The following is a 24,644-nucleotide window of genomic DNA, read 5'->3' as shown; positions in this document are numbered from 1 at the left end:
GATTCGAACCTGCGACCGTAGCGGCCGTGTGATTCCAGACTGTAGCGCCTAGAAGCGCTCGGCCACTCCGGCCGGCTGTGCAGTGTGAGCATGAATTCTATTGAACCTGTATTTAGCGCTAACAGAAAAGAAAATTAGCAGAAGAAATTAAACGCAAAAGAATTAGGGTTTCCCAGACCACATCCAATGTCTGACAAGATGACGAAATCAAATAAACGTGACTACAAGCAACATTTAAAAAACAAGCCTATAATAAGCGTAAGTTGTTGTGCAGGTTCAACGTAAGAATGTCTGATTTTCAGCCTGGAAGTTAATTGGTTAATTAATACATGAATTAGGGTTCTTGTACATTTGTCTGAAAAAATAAAAGAGTACTAAAATTTCCACTTACACAAAAATGCGAAATGGAGAGTAACGAAAGTTTAAATATTTTTTGTTCTTGCTATAAACTGTACTTAATTATGTACAAGACAACAAAATTCCACAAAAACAGTTCTTCCTCTTTTCAGAGAAGTTCTGCATCTTATAATTAATATTTTTAGAATTTTTACTATTATTAATGTTGTTATTACTATTACTATTGTTATTATTATTGTTGTTTCTTTTCTCAGACGTTATGTCTGGTCAAAAATGGAAAGTGAGGCGGACCTTGATCAAGCGTGACTTCCTTTTAACTATACGGTATATGTTATATCGCATTTAGGAACTTTCGGGTAATTGAACATGTATCAATAATTACAGATTTCTGTAGTATTATATATATGTTTGGATGTAGCTGTATTGCGTTGATGTACTGTGTGGTGTGACTCCTGTAGTTGATAGTATAATTGGTATAATGTCAACTTTATTCTGATGCCACATGTCCTTGACTTCCTCAGCCAGTTGGACATATTTTTCTGTTTTTTTCTGTATAGTTGTTGTATTGGGTATGGATATTTCGATTAGTTGTGTTAATTCCTTCTTTTTATTGGTGAGTATGATGTCAGGTTTGTTATGTGGTGTTGTGTTATCTGTTAAAATGGATCTGTTCCAGTATAATTTGTATTCATCTTTCTCCAGTACACTTTGTGGGAACGTGTTGTTTAATTAGTTTATGTTGTATGGCAAGTTGTTTATGTTGTGGTTGGCAGGAGAGCCAACCCGTATAACTAAAGGAGGCCGAAATGCACGCGTCTCAGCTCACGCAGGCTGGCGTGAGGTCTGGAGCGTGACAAGGGAATTAGAATTGTGAAACGGAAGTAGCTGGTGGAATACTTAACTTTAATCCACTAATGACGAACGTCGCTCTTGACATTACATGACTTACAATATCAATAGAAACTGATCATGGCGCCTTGCTAGGTCGTAGCAAATAACGTAGCTGAAGGCTATGCTAACTATCGCCTCGGCAAATGAGAGCGTAATTTGTCAGTGAACCATCACTAGCAAAGTCGGCTGTACAACTGGGGCGAGTGCTAGGAAGTCTCTCTAGACCTGCCGTGTGGCGGCGCTCGGTCTGCAATCACTGATAGCGGCGACACGCGGGTCCGACGTATACTACCGGACCGCGGCCGATTTAAAGGCTACCACCTAGCAAGTGTGGTGTCTGGCGGTGACACCACAATTTATGTATTATTTTTGCTACATTGTCATGTCTTCAGGGGTATTCTGTATTTGCTAGTATTGCACATCCGCTTGTGATGTGATCTACTGTTTCTATTTGTTGTTTGCAAAGTCGGCATTTATCTGTTGTGGTATTGGGATCTTTAATAATATGCTTGTTGTAATATCTGGTGTTTATTGTTTGACCCTGTATTGCAATCATGAATCCTTGACTCTCACTGTATATATTGCCTTTTCTTAGCCATGTGTTGGATGCGTCTTGATCGACGTGTGGCTGTGTTAGATGATAAGGGTGCTTGCTATGTAGTGTTTTCTTTTTCCAATTTACTTTCTTTGTATCTGTTGATGTTATGTGATCTAACGGGGTTGTAGAAGTGGTTATGAAATTGAAATGGTGTAGCTGATGTATTTATATTAGTGATTGCTTTTTGTATTTTGCTAGTTTCAGCTCGTTCTATAAAGAATTTTCTTAAATTGTCTACCTGTCCATAATGTAGGTTTTTTATGTCGATAAATCACCTTCCTTTCGGCTTAATGTGAATCTTTCTGTTGCTGAATGTATGTGATATATTCTATATTTGTGGCATTGTGATCGTGTAAGTATACTGAGTGCTTCTAGGTCTGTGTTACTCCATTTCACTACTTCAAATGAGTAGGTCAATATTGGTATAGCATAAGTATTTATAGCTTTTGTCTTGTTTCTTGCTGTCAATTCTGTTTTCAGTATTTTTGTTAGTCTTTGTCTATATTTTTCCTTTAGTTCTTCTTTAATATTTGTATTATCCATTCCTATTTTTTGTCTGTATCCTAGATATTTATAGCCATCTATTTTTTCCGTCGCTTCTATGCAGACGCTGTGGTTATCCAATATGTAATCTTCTTGTTTAGTGTGTTTTCTCTTGACTGTGCTATTTTTCTTACATTTATCTGTTCCAAAAGCCATATTTATATCATTGCTGAATACTTCTGTTATCTTTAGTAATTGGTTGAGTTGTTGATTTGTTGCTGCCATTAGTTTTAGATCATCCACGTATGGTAAATGTGTTATTTTGTGTGGGTATGTAATATTATATCCATAATTTGTATTGTTTAGCATGTTGGATAGTGGGTTCAGAGCAAGGCAGAACCAGAAAGGACTTAATGAGTCTCCTTGGTATATATTCCACGCTTAATCTATATTGGCTGTGATGTGATATTATTTGAATTTGTTTCCATATTAAGTGTGGTTTTCCAATTTTTCATTACTATGTTTAGGAACTGTATTAATTTAGGATCTACTTTGTATATTTCCAATATCTGTAGTAACCATGAGTGGAGTACACTATCAAAAGCTTTAGTTAGATGTGAATGTGTTGAGGTGAACTTCTTTAGCCAGAAATTTGCTATTTTATCATTTCCAGGGGCTTTCCAATTGTGAGTAGAATTAATTGCTTGGGTGACTTCATATTGCAAAATTATCTCTTCAGGCATTTGTTGTATCATCTTGTATGTGTCTGTTTCTGTTTGTATCCACTGTGCATGCCTGTTATGTTATACTCGGTTTTACCATATGTTGCTCCAGAAGTGTTCCATGTCTGTTATGTTTGGTGGATTGTCTATTTTAATGTGTGTGTTATCTATTGTCTGGTAAAATTTCTTTTGGTTTGTGTTGCATGTTTGGTTTTACTTCCTTCTATTTTCACTTTTTTTGTATCTTCTAAGTCGTTTGGCGAATGCTTGTAATTTCTGCTTCTTTTCATCTAATTGCTCTATCGCTTCTTGTTGTGAGATTTTACCAGTCTGCAACATTGTATCCTGTCCCCACATAGCCTGCCTGCTCCCCACACCACACTGTCAAAAAACTGCCCTCCCCTACAGGCTGCCCCCATTCACTTCAGCCTGACCTCCTCTGTCTGACCCCACATCCACCACCTGCAGTCCACATCAAATGGCTTGCTCCTTCCAGCCCACCTTCCTCGCAGCCTGCCCCCTGCCCCTTATGCTGGGCCGCAACTACCTGCCCTCCCATACTGCCTGACCTACTTCTGCTGGGCCCCACTGCTAGCCCTTCCATTGCCAGCCCCTCTACAGCCGACACCTCGACACCTCCACGTGTTCAACTCCCTCTATCCTGCCTCCACTACTGGCTCACCCCTGCTGCACCCTTCCCTGCCCCCTCCCCCTGACTGTGCCTGCTGCAGCCAGCCCTCCCCCCCCTGCTGCCTCACCCCCTGTGAGTTGTCCTCCCTCTGGTTGCTCTGCACAGCCTGCCCCACACAGCCTTCCCCCTCATAGCCTGCCCCCTCAGCTCACCCCTCCCTGCAGCATGCTCCCCACATTCCTCCCCCCAACAGACTGACCTTTGCAGCCTGCCCCCCACCACTTGTCCCCCATGCAAGTCCTCCTGCAGCCAGCCCCAAGCAATCAACCCCCCACAGCCTCACCCCCATACAGCCTGACCTCCCACAGACAGCAATAGTAGATGTCAACCATTTTGAACAGGTGGACTAAAATGTGCTGGAGTTTCTCCATGCTTCAGCCCATTTCCTAAGAGTATGACATGTAGCTTGTTTGGGTGACTGTTACCAATAAACTCCTTGCAGACAGCACCTGTAAAATATATCGGAAAGACAATCTTCTGCAACTCTAGCCCAAACTTAAATGTTGAATTGTCACTAACATTTGTCGTAGATGTACCAGGGTATCTTCATCCAGCCACAAAAAAGGCCAACAAAATTTTCTGTTGCATCTCTTTCAAAAGTTGCCTCAGACAACATACTTAAAAGTGTTTGCAGCAACCCACCAGAAAAAGTTCTTCAATCGGCGGTGGTGCACACTATATGTATGCATCAACTTCTGGTGAAGTTTCCTTCATATGGTACTGGGAGAAGCATTACATGACACAGCAATGAATCACTTACTTATAGCTGGCTCCTCTTCGACAATGTAAAGAATACATTCTTCATAGTCAGGAGCACGTGCAAATCATGGTCTACTTAGATTCATGATTTGTGATGCTGCTGATCTTGCTCAGCAATCCGATGATAAATTGTAGGAAAGGTTGGATGACCTCAGTGTATTTTGCATGGCAACACGTTTTGGTACAGCCACACAGCCTCGCGTCCGTTACCATTCAGGCAGTCCTGCATACACTGGTGTCCAATATAAAAGCAACAAACCGCTATTTCCCCGTATTGTGTCTAATTCACAGTATAATCACATAAAATGTCTGCAGATGTCCGTAAAACCGTGTTTTGCACGAAATATGGCACTCTGGTCAATGGACAACCACAGCAATAATGAAGACAGGGCACCTATCAAACGGGGTAGAGTTTACTGGGTAGTCCCACTCCTCAATCGCTGTGTATACCGTCACATACGGTGCAGTATGGCACAAAGAGAAAGCATACGAGACTCTCAGTGGTGGAGAGACAAAAGAAGAATGGAAACAGAAAAGTCGTAAACTACTGTGACCAGAATGCTTACGTGAATCATTCTGTTGTTTCTCGAATGTGGCGACATTTTAGAAAGAGCGAAACAGTATCTCAAAGTCCAGGGCAGGGAGTACCATGTGTGATATCAAAAAGAGAGGACTGTTACTTGGCCATAAGGATTCGACGGTACCACCTTAGTACTACACAGCGACTGGCATCTGACCTCGCAGCATTCACTGGACGTGTTGTATCTAGGGAAACGGTGTATACAAGGCTTCACTGGGTGGCCTTTACTGTCGGTAACCTACTGCATGTGAGCCTCTGACGTGTCTTCATGAAAGGGAACGTATGGAGTGGAATCAACACGAGAAAAGTGAGCCAATACTCCTTTCACGGATGAGTACCGATTTGGTCTGGAGTGTAATTCTCGACGCATTAACATCTGGAGGAAACGTGCAACGCGACTTCGGGACCGAAAGATTATGGAAAGAGATCAATATCGAGGGGGGGTCCCTAATGTTGTGGGCAAGGATTACACTATGTGATCAAAGGTATCCGGACACCCTCAAAAACATACGTTATTCATATTGGGTGCATTCTGCTGCCACTAACTTCCAGGTACTCCATATCAGCCACCTCAGTAGTTATTACACATTGTGAGAAAGTAGAATGGGTCACTCCGCAGAACTCACGGACTTCGAACGTGGTCAAGTGATTGGGTGTCACTTGTATCATACGTCTGTACGTGAGATTTCCACACTCCTAAACATCCCTGGGATTTCTGTTTCTGATGTGACAGTGAAGTGGAAACGTGAAGGGACTTGTACAGCTCAAAAGCGTACAGGCCGACCTCGTCTATTGACTGATACAACCCGCTGCCAGTTGAAGAGGGCCGTAATGCGTAATAGGCAGACATCTATCCAGACATCACACTGGAATTCCAAACTGAATCAGGATCCACTGCAAATACTATGGGAGTTAGGCGGGAGGTGAGCAAACTTGGATTTCATGGTCGAGAAGCTACTCACAAGCCACACATCACGCCGGTAAACGCCAAACGACGTCTCGCTTGGACAGTCGAACAGTAGAAAAACGTTGTGTGCATTGACAAATCACAGTACATAATGTGGCGATCCGATGTCAGGGTGTGGGTAAGGCGAATGCCCGGTGAACGTCATCTGCCAGCGTGTGTAGTGCCAACAGTAAAATTCGGAGAAGTTGGTGTCATGGCGTGGTCGTGTTTTTCATGGAGGTGGCTTACACCCATTGTTGTTTTGCGTGGCGCTGTGAAAGCACAGGCCTACGTTGATGTTTTAAGCATCTTCTTGCTTCCCACTGTTGAAGAGCAATTCGGGGATGGCGACTGCATCTTTCAACACGACTGAGCACCTGTTCATAATCCACGGCCTGTGGTGGAGTTGTTGCACGACAATAACATCCCTGTAATAGACTGGCCTGCACACATTTCTGACCTGAATCCAATAGAATACCTTTGGGATGTTTTGGAACGCCGACTTCGTGCCAGGCCTCACCGACCGACATCGATACCTCTCCTCAGTGCAGCACTCCGTAAAAAAGGGCTGTCATGCCGCAAGAAACCTTCCTGCACCTGATTGAACGTATGCCTGCGAGAGTGGAAGGGATGGGCCAACACATATTGAATTCCAGCATTACCGATGGAGGGCACTACAAACTTGTAATTCATTTTCAGCCAGGTGTCCGGATAATTTTGATCACAGAGTGTATGTTGACCACTCGAACACTTCTTCTTGAAATTCTAGGGGTGAATCAGCAAGGTTCAACTGCAGTCAGTTATCGTGACGAGAACTCGGGACATCACATGCAGTTGTTGCGAGGTGGTGTGACCCCGGACTTCGTACTGAGAGAAGATAATGCTCGCCCTTGTAGAGCACAGGTGGTTTCTTGGAAAGAACAGATATTGCACACATGGCGTGAGCTGCTCGTTCCCCCGATATGAATCCCATAGAGCATATCTGTGATTCACTACGTAGATAGACTCTCTAAGACTTGCTAGCAGCTCTGCACTCTGCAGGAAGAATGGGCGTTACTGCCACAAAATGAGATTGATGACATTATTCACAGCATCCCCTGTTGTTCTCAGGCCTGTACTGTTGCCAGAGGTGGTCACACCCAAGATTGAGCACATTAACCAATTGCCGGAATGTGTTTGCAAATCCATTAAGTTGCAAAAAACGAAGAACATTTTGTCTATCATCATGCATATTGCAGTTGTTTACATTTTGTATTTTTTACATTGTTTTTACTTACTATCACCTGTTTATACCTTTTTTGACAAAACATTGTAGGCTGCGTGCGGTAGTCGCCAGGTCTAGGCGCCATGTCACGGTCCGCGCGGCTCCCTCCGCCGGAGGTTCGAGTCCTCCCTCGGGCTGGGGTGTGTGTGTTAGCTTAAGTTAGATTAAGTAGTATGTACGCTTAGGGACCGATGACCTCTGCAGCTTAATCCCATAAGATCTTACCAAAAACTTCCTATTTTCCAAGAGATTGCAAAATTTCGGTTTGTTGCTTTAATTTTGGACACCAGTGTAGAAATCACATCCACCTGTCCACAAAATGAATATTTTGTCACAGTTAAATAGAACACTCATCAGCAACCGTTAATTCGCTACATTTACACTACATATCTGAGAAGTTATCGACAAGCTAGTGTCATATGTACACAGTCGTCAAGTATAAAGTTTCTGTAGCGACACATCAGCCTCAAGGATACAGTCTCATCATATCAAGAGACTAACCTGTAAGGAGATAATTAAAGAAAACGAGTCTTTATCACTGGTTGAAGCTGCGGATATTATGATATACATCTCTCAGAATATCATGTCTACACTCTGTTGTAACAAGAAATATACTTATATAACATGTAAGGCATCTGCCACAGCACATAATATGAGGTATTGTATACAAGATGAACATTAATAAAACCGACTAACTGTAGGGATGGATTCCTAACTGGAAATGGAAGAAACAAAGTCCTATGAATATGTGTCTGGAAATGCATCGTTGTCACAAAAGAATGACAGTTCTTCTGACCATGTGCCTTGAGTTCCTGATGTGTTGCAGGCTGTGTGACTGATGCAGCCTACTATAAGAAGCAGGATGGTCCAGTATTCAGGTTAGGAAAAAGTTGAGATGGCATTTGTGTACGGCCAGGCAGATGGAAATGTACGACAGGCAGCACGGCTATGCCAAAACAAGTGCCCTAACAGGCACCAACCACTTCACACAACATTTCAAGGTCTGTTTGGACGTTAGTGTGATCAAGAGTCCTTTCAGACAGACGAATGTGCAGGGAGGTGGCAGGCTGTGCGTACACCATACCTGGAAAACCAGGTTCTACAGGACATTGAGATGAACCCTATTACAAACTTCAGGCAAGCGGCACACCAGCATGGTGTAAGCCAAAGTACAGTTATGTGTATCCCGCTTGACAACCGTTACTATCCCTATCACGTGCAGTCCCATGGAGGCCAATTTGAACATGGTGTGACGTAAATGTAATGCAGCTCCATACTGTGTTCCTGGATGATTTGTTGTTGCCACACGTGCCGTCCATTTCTGAACACATGTTTATGGGATCTTTTTCGTGCATTTCCAGTCAGGAAATCTGTCCTTACAGTTTTCAGTTTTATTAATGTTCACCATGTTTAACAAGTGACTGCACATATTTCTCCATGCGTCTTATCTCTTTACCTTTGTGGACTTTACACATATCAAATGATGAAATCAATAGAATTTTTTAATCCATTTAAGGTATATATTTTTATAAATTTACCTTAGTGCAGTTCCTGGAAGCACGTTCCCCTTCTGCCAAAGTTTAGCTTTTCATTTGGCTGGGAAGTAACTCTCGCAGACCCAATGGCATGTACATGACTGCCTTTGACTTTTACTTTGAAACAGACTAGAAGGTGATACAATCCCCCACATTCGGGCAGTATGGAAGAGACGTGCTGACCTGCGTACTCGTAGCTCCAGGTGAGCAGGAAGCCGTCGGTGGAGGCGTAGAAGTGCCTAAGGTCCGCCGGCAGGGCGCAGCAGTGTCGCTGCTCCCAGGCGCCCAGCAGCGCGCGCTCGCACGGCAGCCGGCGCTCCAGCGACACATCCTTCACCCCGGGCCGCGACTCTGCCCGACAACAACCGAGTCAAGCGGCTGACGTTACATGAGCGAAGCAGTGCGTGGTCCTCAAAATGATACATCGCTTTCCAGAATACAGTACATGTGTCATGTAATAATACTGGCTCTTCCTATAACCGGACCAGTGGCAGAGGTCACTAATGCATGCTTGTGCGGTGGTACACCATCCGTGGGTAAGCCAGTTCGAATCCCGCTGATGGAAAAAAATTTCACTGCCAGCATTTTGCCGGCAAGGGGAGGAGAGATGGTGGTGTAAAGTTCCTGATAATCAGACTTAGCGCCAGAGTCCTGATTTAGATACCAAATCCCTCTGCAGTGTCTCATGAATTTACGAAGGTGACCCTGCTGATGGTGATTTATCTCTCGGATGGGGACCTTAAGTTGGCGGCCCCTTTAGTTCTATTTGCTAGGAGTAGGCTATGTGTCAGCACCAGGTTTCACCCTCTTCCTTCTCTCATCATCATTATACAACACAAACATTACACTATTCTCCACACACAATACATACATGTAGTATTAGAAAAAAAAGGATGTGAACAAATCATCACAAAACAGTAATTACCATAGACTTCCTAAGAGGAACCATCTGAGGAGATCTAAAGTGGAATGATCATCACATAAAACAAATTATAGGAAAATCGTATGCCAGGCTGAGATACTATGGGAGAATTTTAAGGAAAGGCAATTAATCCGTGAAACAAATGGCTTACAATACATTTCTCTTACGGACGAAGAGAAGCGTTTGTCATCGTGGGGTCATTTAGACAGTGTGAGAGCATTATGGAGATCCTCAATAAACTTCATTCGCAGATGCAGTCCATCACGGACAGGTTACCAACGGCCTTGCCACATTGGTTCTCGCCTGATCACTGAAGTTAAGCACCTTAAGCCCAGCTAATAGTTGGTTGGGTGACCATTCAGGGAAAATCTGGTGCTGTTGCTTTTAATAAAATGCAAGTCGCCGAAGTGGCGTCCAGTTGAAAGACATGCAGCAAACTGTGGTGTCACGCGACATTTTTACGAACATGTTAGTAATCAATTTTTGAGAGCGCACATACCAAGAATAATTGGGCAACAATTTACTTCCTCGCACACACATCCTTCAAATTGATTATGACGAGAAAATCAAAGACATTACTGCTCATACGGAGGTTCGTCGATGTCGTTCTTCCCACGCACCATTGTAGTGGAACAGTCAAGGGGAGGAATGATACTGATGCCACAAGCACCCTTCACCACGCACCATCAGGTGACTCTATCTCTATTCTGTATCTATTGATTACCTAATCAAATGTATCCTGACACCTATTAGTAGACATAAATATGGGTTGTGTCCACATTTCACCTTTATGGCGGCTTGAACTCTGCTGAGGTCACTTTCAATGACGAGTCTAAAAGGCTGTGGAGGAATGACACCCCATTCTTCCTCAAGAGCTGCAACCAGAGAAATTAGTGACGTTGGGCGCAGCAGTTTGGATCGAAGTCGCGTTCTAACTCATCTCACAGGTTTTCCATTCGATTAAGGTTGGGATTCTGGGCAGGTCAGTCATTTCAGGAATGTTATTCTCCACAAACCACTGCCTCACAGATTCTGCTTTAAGACAGAGTGCATTGACGTGCTGATACGAACAGTAATCGTCTCCGAACCGTCCCCTATTGCACGCCGTACCCAATACTGTAAAATGTACACAGATTCTTCCCTATTTTGCGTTACCTTCAGTGCAATAAGGCACCACGCTCTAACCCAGAATATACCTCCATAACGTAAGACCACCTCCTCCTTGCCCCACTGTTGGCATGACACAGGATGGCAGCTAACGCACCAAACATTCGCCAAACCCAAACCCTTCCATCGGATTACCACAGCGTGTAGAGTGGTTCGTCACTCTCAATCACTCGTTTCCAGTAATCCATTGTCCAGTTGTGTCGCTCATTACACCACCTCAAGCGTCGCTTAGCACTGACTCTAGAAGGTGTGGTTTCTGAGGAGATGCTCGATCATGGTACCGAAATCGTTTTATCTCGCTGCACACAGTCATTGTGGTAGGTGGGGAGTAGCACTTCGGAACTCACGAGGATTAATTCCGCTGATTTGACGCGATTTCTTGCAACCACCGTCCGCAGTGCTAGATGGTCCCCGTCCGTCAGTACATGAGGCCTGTCTGGTCGTGGTTTGGCTATCGTAGTTCGTTCGCAATTACAACACTGACAGTCGACTTGGGGAGCTTGAGAAGGGATGAAATGTCCCTGATGGATTTTTTACCCAGGGGACATTTATTGACTAGTCCACGTTCGAAGTCTCTATGCTCTCCTGACCGAGCCCTCATGCTGTTATTGTTTGTCTACTGACAAAACAAAGTTCCCCACCTACTTTTAAATTGGCGGGTCAGCATTTCGTGATATCTGGCGGCCAATTCTGCGTTAGCAGGTTGTTCGGATAATTTTGATCAGACAGTGTACATTTAACTGTTTTTATTACAGACCCACCCCATGAACCATGGACCTAGCCGCTGGTGGGGAGGCTTGCGTGCCTCAGCGATACAGATAGCCGTACCGTAGGTGCAACCACAACGGAGGGGTATCTGTTGAGAGGCCAGACAAATGTGTGGTTCCTGAAGAGGGGCAGCAGCATTTCAGTAGTTGCAGGGGCGGGCAACATTCTGTATGATTGACTGATCTGGCCTTGTAACAATAACCAAAACAGCCTTGCTGTGCTGCTACTGCGAACGGCTGAAAGCAAGGGGAAACTACAGCCGTAATTTTTCCCGAGGGCATGCAGCTTTACTGTATGATTAAATGATGATGGCATCCTCTTGGGTAAAATATTCCGGAGGTAAAATAGTCCCCCATTCGGATCTCCGGGCGGGGACTACTCAAGAGGATGTCGTTGTCAGGAGAAAGAAAACTGGCGTTCTACGGGTCGGAGCGTGGAATGTCAGATCCCTTAATCGGGCAGGTAGGTTAGAAAATTTAAAAAGGGAAATGGATAGGTTAAAGTTAGATATAGTGGGAATTAGTGAAGTTCGGTGGCAGGAGGAACAAGACTTCCGGTCAGGTGACTACAGGGTTATAAACACAAAATCAAATAGGGGTAATGCAGGAGTAGGTTTAATAATGAATAGGAAAATAGGAATGCGGGTAAGCTACTACAAACAACATAGTGAACGCATTATTGTGACCAAGATAGATACGAAGCCCACACCTACTACAGTAGTACAAGTTTATAAGCCAACTAGCTCTGCAGATGACGAAGAAATTGAAGAAATGTATGATCAAATAAAAGGAATTATTCAGATAGTGAAGGGTGACGAAAATTTAATAGTCATGGGTGACTGGAATTCGGTAGTAGGAAAAGGGAGAGAAGGAAACGTAGTAGGTGAATATGGACTGGGGCAACGAAATGAAAGAGGAAGCCGCCTGGTAGAATTTTGCAGAGAGCACAACTTAATCATAGGTAACACTTGGTTCAAGAAACATAAAAGAAGGCTGTATACATGGAAGAAACCTAGAGATACTAAAAGGTATCGGATAGATTATATAATGGTAAGACAGAGATTTAGGAACCAGGTTTTAAATTGTAAGAAATTTCCAGGGGCAGATGTGGACTCTGACCACAATCTGTTGGTTATGACCTGTAGACTAAAACTGAAGAAACTGCAAAAAGGTGGGAATTTAAGGAGATGGGACCTGGATAAACTAAAAGAACCAGAGGTTGTACGGAGTTTCAAAGAGAGTATAAGGGAGCAATTGACAGGAATGGGGGAAAGAAATACAATAGAAGAAGAATGGGTAGCTTTGAGAGATGAGGTAGTGAAGGCAGCAGAGGATCAAGTAGGTAAAAAGACGAGGGCTAGTAGAAATCCTTGCGTAACAGAAGAAATATTGAATTTAATTGATGAAAGGAGAAAATATAAAAATGTAGTAAATGAAGCACGCAAAAAGGAATACAAACGTCTCAAAAATGAGATCGACAGGAAGGGCAAAATGGCTAACCAGGGATGGCTAGAGGACAAATGTAAGGATGTAGAGGCTTATCTCACTAGGGGTCAGATAGATACTGCCTACAGGAAAATTAAAGAGACCTTTGGAGAAAAGAGGACCACTTGTATGAATATTAAGAGCTCAGATGGAAACCCAGTTCTAACCAAAGAAGGGAAAGCAGAAAGGTGTAAGGAGTATATAGAGGGTCTATACAAGGGCGATGTACTTGAGGACAATATTATGGAAATGGAACAGGATGTAGATGAAGATGAAATGGGAGATACGATACTGCGTGAAGAGTTTGACAGAGCACTGAAAGACCTGAGACGAAACAAGGCCACTGGAGTAGACAACATTCCATTGGAACTACTGACGGCCTTGGGAGAGCCAGTCCTGACAAAACTCTTACTATCTGGTGAGCAAGATGTATGAGACAGGCGAAATACCCTCAGACTTCAAGAAGAATATAATAATTCCAATCCCAAAGAAAGCAGGTGTTGACAGATGTGAAAATTACCGAACTATCAGTTTAATAAGTCACAGCTGCAAAATACTAACGCGAGTTCTTTACAGACGAATGGAAAAACTAGTAGAAGCCGACCTCGGGGAAGATCAGTTTGGATTCCGTAGAAATGTTGGAACTCGTGAGGCAATACTGACCCTACGACTTATCTTAGAAGCTAGATTAAGGAAGGACAAACCTACGTTTCTAGCATTTGTAGACTTAGAGAAAGCTTTTGACAATGTTGACTGGAATACTCTCTTTAAAATTCTGCAGGTGGCAGGGGTAAAATACAGGGAGCGAAAGGCTATTTACAATTTGTACAGAAACCAGATGGCAGTTATAAGAGTCGAGGGACATGAAAGGGAAGCAGTGGTGGGTAAGGGAGTGAGACAGGGCTGTAGTCTATCCCCGATGTTATTCAATCTGTATATTGAGCAAGCAGTGAAGGAAACAAAAGAAAAATTCGGAGTAGGTATTAAAGTCCATGGAAAAGAAATAAAAACTTTGAGGTTCGCCGATGACATCGTAATTCTGTCAGAGACAGCAAAGGACTTGGAAGAGCAGTTGAACGGAATGGATAGTGTCTTGAAAGGAGGATATAAGATGACCATCAACAAAAGCAAAACGAGGATAATGGAATGTAGTCGAATTAAGTCGGGTGATGCTGAGGGAATTAGCTTAGGAAATGAGACACTTAAAGTAGTAAAGGAGTTTTGCTATTTGGGGAGCAAAATAACTGATGATGGTCGAAGTAGAGAGGATATAAAATGTAGACTGGCAATGGCAAGAAAAGCGTTTCTGAAAAAGAGAAGTTTGTTAACATCGAGTATAGATTTAAGTGTCAGGAAGTCATTTCTGAAAGTATTTGTATGGAGTGTAGCCATGTATGGAAGTGAATCATGGACGATAAATAGTTTGACAAGAAGAGAATAGAAGCTTTCGAAATGTGGTGCTACAGAAGAATGCTGAAGATTAGATGGGTAGAACACATAACTAATGAGGAAGTATTGAATCGGATTGGGGAGAAGAGAAGTTTGTGGCACAACTTTACCAGAAGAAGGGATCGGTTGGTAGGACATGTTCTGAGGCATCAAGGGATCACCAATTTAGTATTGGAGGGCAGCGTGGAGGATAAAAATCGTAGAGGGAGACCAAGAGATGACTACACTAAGCAGATTCAGAAGGATGTAGGTTGCAGTAGGTACTGGGAGATGAAGAAGCTTGCACAGGATAGAGTAGCATGGAGAGCTGCATCAAACCAGTCTCAGGACTGAAGACCACAAGAACAACAACATTACAGACGTGCGCTCAAAAACCTTATGCTTTGCAAATATAGAGCATTAGCTTAAAACTGAACTTCTCGACCCTCAACTGCAAAAAATGTAGGCAAAACGAGTCGAAAAATATTTATTGGACTGTTTTTGTGTTTCTGTAATTTATTAATAGCGACGGGGATAGACTTAACGATTAGTGTTATGTCAGCTAGCTCAAATACGTAAAATTGTCGGAAGTAATTGAATCTAATTATTTCGAATCTTCAGCTAAAGCCGCAGAAAAACATAATCAATATTAATGTGGATAAAATCGTTTTTACAAGGGAAAATCAAAGTTGAAGCACACACAACAGAATTCTGGAGCAGTTGTCTTAAACGAAATTTAAAATAAACTAGCAAATAGAAATCCTTTAGTATTAGCGAACCGTGCTTATCCAGCAGCAAAATGAGATCGGATGAAAAGTTTCTTTCCATTTAATGTTTTTCTTACAGTCGTTTCTTAAGCTCTCATTTAACAGCCGGTCGTTGTGGCCGAGTGGTTGTAGGCACTTCAGTACGGAACCACGTTGCTGCTACGGGCATGGATGTGTGTGATGTCGTTAGGTTTAAGTGGTTCTAAGTTTAGGGGACTGATGACCTCAGATGTTAAGTCTCATGCTACTTAGAGCCATTTGAACTCATTTAATACCGAGATAAAATAACAGCATTTGCCTGACAACCCTATCGTATTTTAGTCAAGGAATTTTACTAAGTACAGAGGAAAACGTAAGTGCATGTCGGATAATGGATATGAAAAGAACAGTTCAAAATGGTTCAAATGGCTCTGAGCTCTATGAGACTCAACATCTTAGGTCATAAGTCCCCTAGAACTTAGAACTACTTAAACCTAACTAACCTAAGGACATCACACACACCCATGCCCGAGGCAGGATTCGAACCTGCGACCGTAGCAGCCTCGCGGTTCCAGACTGCAGCGCCAGAACCGCACGGCCACCGCGGCCGGGAAATAAACAGTGTAGTGTCTCCCATACAGATGAATGAGCCAAACCTGAAGCATTCACAGTATCGTTGTTTGAAAGGCAACAGCCCACATATGCGTATCTCAACTTTCTGCAAGAATTGTAATAAACATCGTTGCCGCACATATCGAATCTAAATTTGCGTTTGAAATTATTTATTCTAGAGTTGAAACAGCTGCGAAGTACTGAGGATTAAAAAAAATCGACAGTGCCGTCCGATAACATTTCGATCTCTTTTGTGCCTCTCTTACTTCTTTTATTTCTTTGTTTATTGACGCGAAACACTAAACGCAAGTAAACGAATAGGAAAAATGAAGCATTCGTCCATCTTCAAGAATTTAATATTAACTACGTAATTAAATCAAACGAAAATAAAATGTGTTGGTTCAGTTATATGTCGTTTTTCACTTGAGTGATTCAATCATTTAGCAAACAAATAAAAAGCTTCGCTACGTCATTTATTTAACCTCACTTAATTATGCGGCAATTTTGGTCACTAATTTGTTCAAGTCAAAACACTGCAGCTCTATGTTAGATGATATATCCGTCGGCGAATTCTGAACCTTAATAAAAAAAATTGTTGCTGCATGTTTCCCTTCAGCAGGAATCGTATAAAGTATCCTTTCCTTCTGGTCTCGAAAGGTACAGCTTAAAGCACAAAACTGTGACATTATTTCAATGGAAACTTCCAAAATAACATAATACTCGTACAATCTAAACTACATGCGTAACAGGAAAACCCAATATGGTCGGAAGCGTCATGTGACGTGACTTCAGCCCGTCATGGAATGTAGACGGTTGCAAGCGGAGAGGAAAATGACTGTCATATTTGGTCCATATAAATCTTTGGTTAGGATAGGTCAGTAGGCTGTGTGTCTCCCACGAAAGTGTTCCCGGACACGCGAGGAGCAGTCACGGGAGCCCCTTGTCCGTATGTCGCCTATTGCTGGCAGCCGAGACGAGCCTTTTTCCATCATAGTGATTCACGACTGTGAGCCACTTGAGTATCCCGGTCGCCTCTCGTACTTTCCTTTTCAGGGTAAGTGGCTGCCTAACTAGCAAGTGAACCTACTAGGTGTGCACATGTTCACCACATTCATTTTGGTGCTCTTCCACTGCTAATTTATCATGTTGTTCGAATAATATGTAACGCTCGTTCTCTTTATGTCCTGATAGGTCGCCACGTCTCTCCAATGTAAACCATTCCGCACCAGCAGGTGACTCCGTTATCTCCCGAAGCGTGTAGCGTTTCTACGGCGTCCTGGTTGACACCGACAGTTACCTAACGTCGTTGTTGCTTCCATTCATTAGTTTAATGCCCATTCGTCGAAGAATTTCCCGCATAAGTTTGGTGTAGGGGCGTGGTCCTCCCAACTCCCCAGAGAAGGGTGCGATGCTGACAGGCCGCAGTGTCATTCTATGCCAAAAGCGTCATCTGGATACAGTATATAGGGGCATGTGGCCATCACACCGCTATCGAGACGTTGTTAGCTTCCCAGACTTCAGAATCGATACTTCTCATTCTGTAGCTCCTAAAGTGACCTCACCATTCTGAGTGCATTCCGTTCCAGCCCGCCAACCAAAGAAAAATCCCTGATAGCACCAGGAATCGAGCCCCTGCTTCCGCATGGCAGTTAGAGACAGCTACGGAGGTAGACGTCTTGTTCTTAGTAGACAAGATTTTACTGAGTACTTCTCCGTACTCTCCGTTAGCAAAGCTAACTGCATCGCAGATTCGGTGAGTCCTCCTAGTAGAACTTCGTAAAACAGACTTTTTCTGGTGTCAGTAGTAGTGAGGTATAGCGTGCAAGTATCTGTCGATACTGGTGGACTTCCAGTAGACCATGTGCCAAAGTGTATGTACACTTGTACGTCTGAATAGGCAGCACACCGTTCTTTTCTATCTCCACTGGAAACAGAATTCCTTAGTGCTGTGCGTTGAGACACTGCTGGTGCCGCTGTCTCCCTCATGAGTCTAGATGACAAAAGTATTGTCAACACAGCAGCTGTTTTGTAAATAAGATTTTTTCTGCTACGGAAGGTGTGGCTGTAGCGGCCTGACCCACTCTCCGCCCCCCCCCCCCCCCTCCTTTTCCCATAGAAAAAAATCTTCCCCAGACCCAATTAGAATCTCGCCACTCCAGATAATAGAATTGTCAATCCAGTATCAGTTTGGAGAAAGTAAGAACACGTGATGGATATTAACTACTTACTTGCCATGAAATCTCAAAATTATTTCAGCCTTCACCGCAGTACTAAAATAACCTATCCCACTCTCTAGCTTAGATCCTGGGTACGCAAAATGAAGTGTCGTTTCTTCCAGTGCTTCCATTAAGGGGTCCCCTGCTAATGGAGAACATGAGTGCCATTGCTACGACGTCCTTGTATTGTTGTGGTCTTTAGTCCAGAAACTCATTTGATGCACCTCTCCATGTTACTCTATCCTGTGCAAGCGTCTTCATCTCTTATGAATCTGCTTATCGTATTCATCTCTTGGTCTTCCTCTACGATTTGTACCGTCCACGCTTCCTTCCAATGTTAAGCTAGTGATCCCTTGACGCCTAAGAGTGTGTCCTACGCACCTATACCTTGTTATAGTCAATTTGTGCCACAGATTCCTCTTCTCCCCAATCCTATTCAGTACCTCCTAATTAGTTACGAGATCTGCCCATTTAATCTTCAGCATTCTTCTGTAGCGCCACGTTATCAAAACCTTCTTCTTGTCTAAACTATTTAACGTCCATGTTTGAATTCCATACATGGCTACACCCTGTACAAATACTTCCATAAAAGACTTCCTAACACTTAAATTACACTCGATGTTAACAAATTTCTCTACTTCAAAAACGCTTTCCTTGCCATTGCCAGTCTACATTTTATATCCTCCCTACTTCGACCACCATAAGTTATTTTGCTCCCCAAATAGCAAAACTCATCCACTACTTAAGTGTCTCATTTCCTAATCTGATTCCCTGATTTAATTAGACTATATCCCATTATCCTCGTTTTGCTTTTGTTGATGTTCATCTTATATTCTCCTTTCAAGACACTGTAATTCCGTTCAACTGCTCTTCCCTGGTCCTTTGCTGTCTCTGACAGAATTTCAATGTCGTCGGCAAACCTCAAAGTTTTTTATTTCTTCTCCATTGATTTTAATACCTACTCCGAATTTTTCTTTTGTTTCCTTTACTGCTTGCTCAATATACAGATTGAATAACATCAGGAATAGGCTACAGTCCTGTCTCACTCCCTTCTCAAACACTGCTTCTGTTTCATGTCCTCGATTCTTATAACTGCCATCTGGTTTCTGTTCAAATTGGAAATAGACTTTACCCCTGCCACCCTCAGAATTTGAAAGAGAGTATTCCAATCAATATTTTCAAAAGCTTTCTCTAAGTCTATGAATGCTAGAAACGTAGGTTTACCTTTCCTTAATCTATCTCTTAAGATAAGTCGTAGGGTCAGTATTGCCTCGCGTGTTCCTGCATTTCTACGGTATCCAAACTGATCTTCCCAAAGGTCGGCTTCTACCAGTTTTCCCATTCGTCTGTAAAGATTTCGTATTAGCATTTTGCAGCCGTGACTTATTAAACTGATACTTCGGTAATTTTCACACCTGCCAGCACTTGCATTCTTTGGGATTGGAATTACTATATTTTTCTTGAAGGCTGATGGTACTGCGCCTGTCTCATACATCTTGCTCACTAGATGGTAGAGCTCTATATAGAGCACCCAAAGCCTCTCTCCTCCTAGAGATTCGCAACCGTCACTGTCCACCATTCACCCTCGGCTGACGAGGCGCTAACCAGCCAGTCGCAATGGCCCCAGGGACCCTTGACGCCGATGGAATGAACCGTGTACCATAGCCGTCGCCCCAGATACCTCATCACCGCCGCAGCCCAGAACAGCAGCCTTAATTCCGTTGACCGTGAACGGTGCAGCTTCTAACTTATAAGTATCACATCGTTTAAAAGCTGTGGTTGGCCAATTTACTCAATATCCGCAATGACATGCAAAGTCCCTATACATCCTTCACTATTAACATACACTGAAGTGCCAAAGAAACTGGTACAAGCATGCGTACTCAAATAAAGAGGTATGTAACAGGTAGAATACGGCGTTGCGTTCGGCACCGCCTACATGAGACAACAAGTGTCTGGCGCAGTTGTTAGATCGGTGACTGCTGCTACAATGTCGGGTTAACGAGATTTAAGTGAGTTGGAACATGGTGTTATAATCGGCGCCCGAGTGATGGGACACAGTATCTCCGAGGTAGCGATGAAGTGGAGATTTTCCCGAGCGACCATTTCCCGTACGACCGTGAATATCAGGAGTCCGGCAAAACATCAAATCCCCGACATCGCTGCGGCTGGAAAAAGATCCTACAAGAACGGGGCCATCGACGACTGAAGACAATTGTTCAACGTGACAGAAGTGGACCCCTTCCGCATATAGCTACAGATTTCAATGCTGGGCCATCAACAAGTGTCAGTGTGCGAACCATTCGACGAAACATCATCGATATGGGCTTTCAAAGCCGAAGGCCCACTCGTGTACCCTTGATGACTGCACAACACAAAGCTTTACGCCTCGTCTGGGCCCCTAAACACCGACTTTGGACTGTTGATGACTGGAAACAAGTTGCCTGGTAGAATGAGTCTCGTTTCAAATTGTATCGAGCAGATGGATGTACACGGGTATAGAGACAACCTCATGAATCCATGGACCCTGCATGTCAGCAGGGAGCTGTTGAAACTGGTGGAGGCACTGAAGCGGTATGGGCCGTGTGCAGTTAGAATGATTTGGGACGGCTGAAACGTCTACATACGGCTCTGGCAAGTGACACGTATGTAAGCATCCTGTCCGATGACCTGCATCCATTCATGTCCATTGTGCATTCCGACGGACGTGGACAGTTCCAGCAGGACCATGCGACATCCCGCACGTCCAGAATGGTTACAGAGTGGCTCCAGGAACATTCTTCTCAGTTTAAACACTTCCGATGGCCACCAAACTCCCCAGACATAAACATCATTGAGCAAATCTGGGATGCCTCGCAACGTGGTGTTTAGAAGAGCTTTCCACCCCCTTGTACTCTTACGGATTTATCGATAGCCCTGCAGTATTCATGGTGTCAATTCCCTCCAGCACTACTTCACACTTGTTCGAGTCCATGCCACGTCGCGTTGCGGCCCTTCTGTGTGGCTCGCGGGAGGCCTACACGATATTAGGCAGGTGTACAAATTTTTGTGGCTCTTCAGTGTAATATCCAATCAGAAGTATTCGGACACATACCAGTGGATATCAACGTAGTGAGAGACCATTCTTCGTGTTTCTGATGGCGTGAACTCTTCTGGAGATATTTTCAACGGGGTGTCTGAATATCTGCGGAGGAATAGCAGGCAGTTCTTCCTCAACATCCGAAACCAGAAGAAGTGGGGTGTGGAGGATGACGTTCGAACTCATCCCAAAGGTGTTCCGTTGGTTTCAGGCCGGGTCTGTGGGCTACCCAGTCCATTACTGGAAAGTTATTGCCCTCAGACTATTGCTTTACAGTTTCTGTTATTATGACAAGACGTGTTGCCATGCTGATACAGTACTCAATGATGTAAATGTGTTCATATCCTTCCTCACTTAGCATTAAGTACAATAATGGGAAGACGCCTAAACATGAAAAACACCTTCACACAGCGACACCACCTCCTCCTTACTTCACTGTTGGCACTAAACATGGCGGCAGGTAACGTTCTCAAGCCATTCGCCAAACCCGAAACCATTCCATCAGATTGCCATAGGTATAGCGTCATACGTCACTCCTAGCCACTCGTTTCCAGTCATCCATTGTCCAGTGGCGTCGCTATTTGCACCACCTGCACTGACTAAATAAATGTGTGGTTTGTGAGAAGCTGCTCGACCACTTTACCTCCTTCTTCTTACCTCCCTACGCACAGTCATTGTGCTAGATGGACTTTAGGCAGCACTTTGCAAATCACGTATATTTCCTTCCACTGAGTTCATGCTTCTCTACTGACAACAAAATACTCTCAGCCTCCTTTTACACCGTCGGACCGCCTATCGAGACAGCTAGTGGTCAATTCCTCGTTACATACCAGCGTACAGATACTTTTGGTCACAGCATATAGACGTAATTAAGCAGGAAAAAGAACTAAAATTATCTAAAGCTGTCTTATTTGACCGTCTAAAGAACAAACACTATAAGTATGGCCATAGCTGGCTGAACTACTGTGCACTATGAGGCTAGCATCTGACGCGCGACCCAACTCTCGTAAAATACGCAGACAAGAAAAGTCACGAAAAAGTAGAATTGAATAAAGAAAAACATTAATGTCCATTTTAAAACAGAAACTTGTAATAAAACTACCGAAGTAATACCTCTGTACGAAATAGGTGCTTATTTCTCCTGTGGCACACTATTGGCTTTTTGTAGTGGCTGCAAATTTAAACTAAATCAGGGGACAGTGGCGCTTACGGTGGCACTGAACTACACTACAATGTTTGGTCACGCGAGTACAGCATTCGTAAAATTACAAACCTGTAAAAATTTTAAAAGAACAGTCTAACCCAGACAAAGAAACAGTTACGGTTCTCTTCCACACAGAGCACATAATTAAATGAGTAAATTAAACGCCATGTTACTACAACAGAACGAAAATCTTGTGACAAGGACTAGGTTAAACATGAAGGAAACGTTCATGAATATTCGTATGATTGGATGAAAAAAGACGAGTTGATTGTGCATAACTGTGGTAGAGACTTACCCAGCAGGCGAATGAGACCCAGAGTGAGGTTCTCATAGAAGGAGTCTTCAGAGACGACGTCGACGACGAAAGCCATGGCAGGAAGGCGGCGCCGTTGCCCAGACAACGCCTCAAACGGCGGGTGGTAGCCACAGCGACGCTACCCACAGCTGTCTGGCGAGCCTCCTTACATCGGACCGAAGAGAAGCGAACACAAGTGAACGACCATTCAGCGACAATTCACCAGTGTTCACTACTGTTCGCTTCTGCCGGTGACCAAGTGCGTAAACGGGAGAGGAGAACACTAGGGAACGAGCATAGCGTGTCAATCCAGTGAATGCTGGGTAATTATTTTTCGCGATAATAATCGGCAGACAGGCTTCACTCGATATAACACTAGTTACGGTACAGATGCCATGTAAAACTTCGTCATTCAGACAGGATAATCTTGGGGGCATAGCGCGCTGTTGCTGACGAAACCAGCAAAATGGCGTAGAAAAAGAAAAAAAAATGGGTATCTGAATTCTTACGAGAGTGTGAAACGCTTGGAGATGGTGAACTTATCACTGAATTGCAGGGCCGTCTTCCTTAGCATTATTCCAAAACCTTGCGCGCCCGTTTCTCATTGCAACTGAGTGGGGAATTTAAACGCAAGACACTAATTACTGCTGAGCATATAAAACGAAGTTCTTTTCACAATTATATGTCTAAGCTGTGTAGTTTGGCCGTGGGCCTGGAGCGTTAAGTGTTAAATGTAAGAAATTATAAAGTTCTGAGGTCCACGGAAACTAAAATCGTTAAAAGAGCGCGAAGTCATTTCACCCTGATACAGAGAAGAGACAAATATGAATTACAATAATTGTATTGCATATTTCTGTTTTTTTAATTCTTAACAGAAATACCCAGCGTTTGTTACCCAAAGAGCCATTGATTTTGTACGTACCACATATTTTAAAATACGATGTCATGAAACAGATGTATACATTTTTTCAAAAGCGGATGAAATCTATTAGTTATGTAAACATGGAACGTGTATCATAAAACAAAGATTGACTTTCAGATAGAAAGTCTTAGAGTTCAGTAACTTTACGTATAGTTAAATTGCTCATCTATCATTGACCAGTCGGTCCTCTTTACAGTTGTGTCAAGATTCGGGGTAAAACCCTTTATACAAGGCGTTCTAAAACTCATGATTGATTGATTAATTGAGGGGATTCATGGGACTAAAGGGCAAGGTCATCAGGCCAGCGATTCCAAAGCTACACACGAAAGAGAGGGAAGAGAGAGGGCCCGCTAAAAGTGGAGAAGAGTCAGACTATAAATCGAGGAAGTTGAAACGCACAGAGCAGAATGTATAAAATGGTAACCAAATCTAAAAACTGGGAAACCGGAGGGATAGAAGAGCGGTCTTTGCAAGGAGGAAGTGGTCATGGGTCCCAGACAGAGAAAACACGAAGAGAGGCCCCAACCATAAGAACCCTGCTCCTGCTCCAGGAGTAAAGCAAAACCTCATATCTGAAAATAAAAACCACTTTCAGGGAGGAAACTGAGGAACAGTTCAATCAGCCATGAATCGCATGCTAATATTAAATTTAAGGACTCTGGAAGACTATACTTATTACGAAGGGCCAAAAGAAAGGGACATTCCACCGACATATGTAATATCATCAGTTTGGCTCCACAACAACATTGTGGGGAGTGCTTCGTTACGGTGGTATGACCAACGCGTAGACGGCATAGGACAATGGACTTCTTCCGAGAGGAGGGAAAGAAAGAGCGCCAAACCGCAGTAGACTGCTTGGTTGTGCGGAGCTTATTACTGAGAGCAGAAGCTCATCAGATGTCTTTCCACTTTTGGGCAAAGAGAGATTTGACTTAGATCCGCATATCCACAGCTGAAATCATGAAAGAGGATGGG

General features: G+C 43.4%; 1 protein-coding gene across 1 annotated transcript in view; it reads right to left on the bottom strand.

The window, feature by feature from the left end:
- LOC126273338 (tubulin polyglutamylase complex subunit 2) overlaps positions 1-22,823 on the bottom strand; it is a 161,048-nt gene extending 138,225 nt beyond the window's left edge. The window contains exons 1-2 of the mRNA XM_049976885.1: positions 22,748-22,823; positions 9,010-9,177 (exon numbers count right to left, since the gene is read on the bottom strand). Coding sequence (XP_049832842.1) covers positions 9,010-9,177; positions 22,748-22,823 — 244 coding nt within the window. The remainder of the gene's footprint in view (positions 1-9,009; positions 9,178-22,747) is intronic.
- Positions 22,824-24,644: the final 1,821 nt, after the last annotated feature.

The sequence above is a fragment of the Schistocerca gregaria genome, chromosome 5, assembly GCF_023897955.1.
Source record: "Schistocerca gregaria isolate iqSchGreg1 chromosome 5, iqSchGreg1.2, whole genome shotgun sequence".
In the NCBI taxonomy this organism is placed as follows: domain Eukaryota; kingdom Metazoa; phylum Arthropoda; class Insecta; order Orthoptera; family Acrididae; genus Schistocerca; species Schistocerca gregaria.
This window is presented reverse-complemented; position numbering and strand designations above follow the sequence as displayed.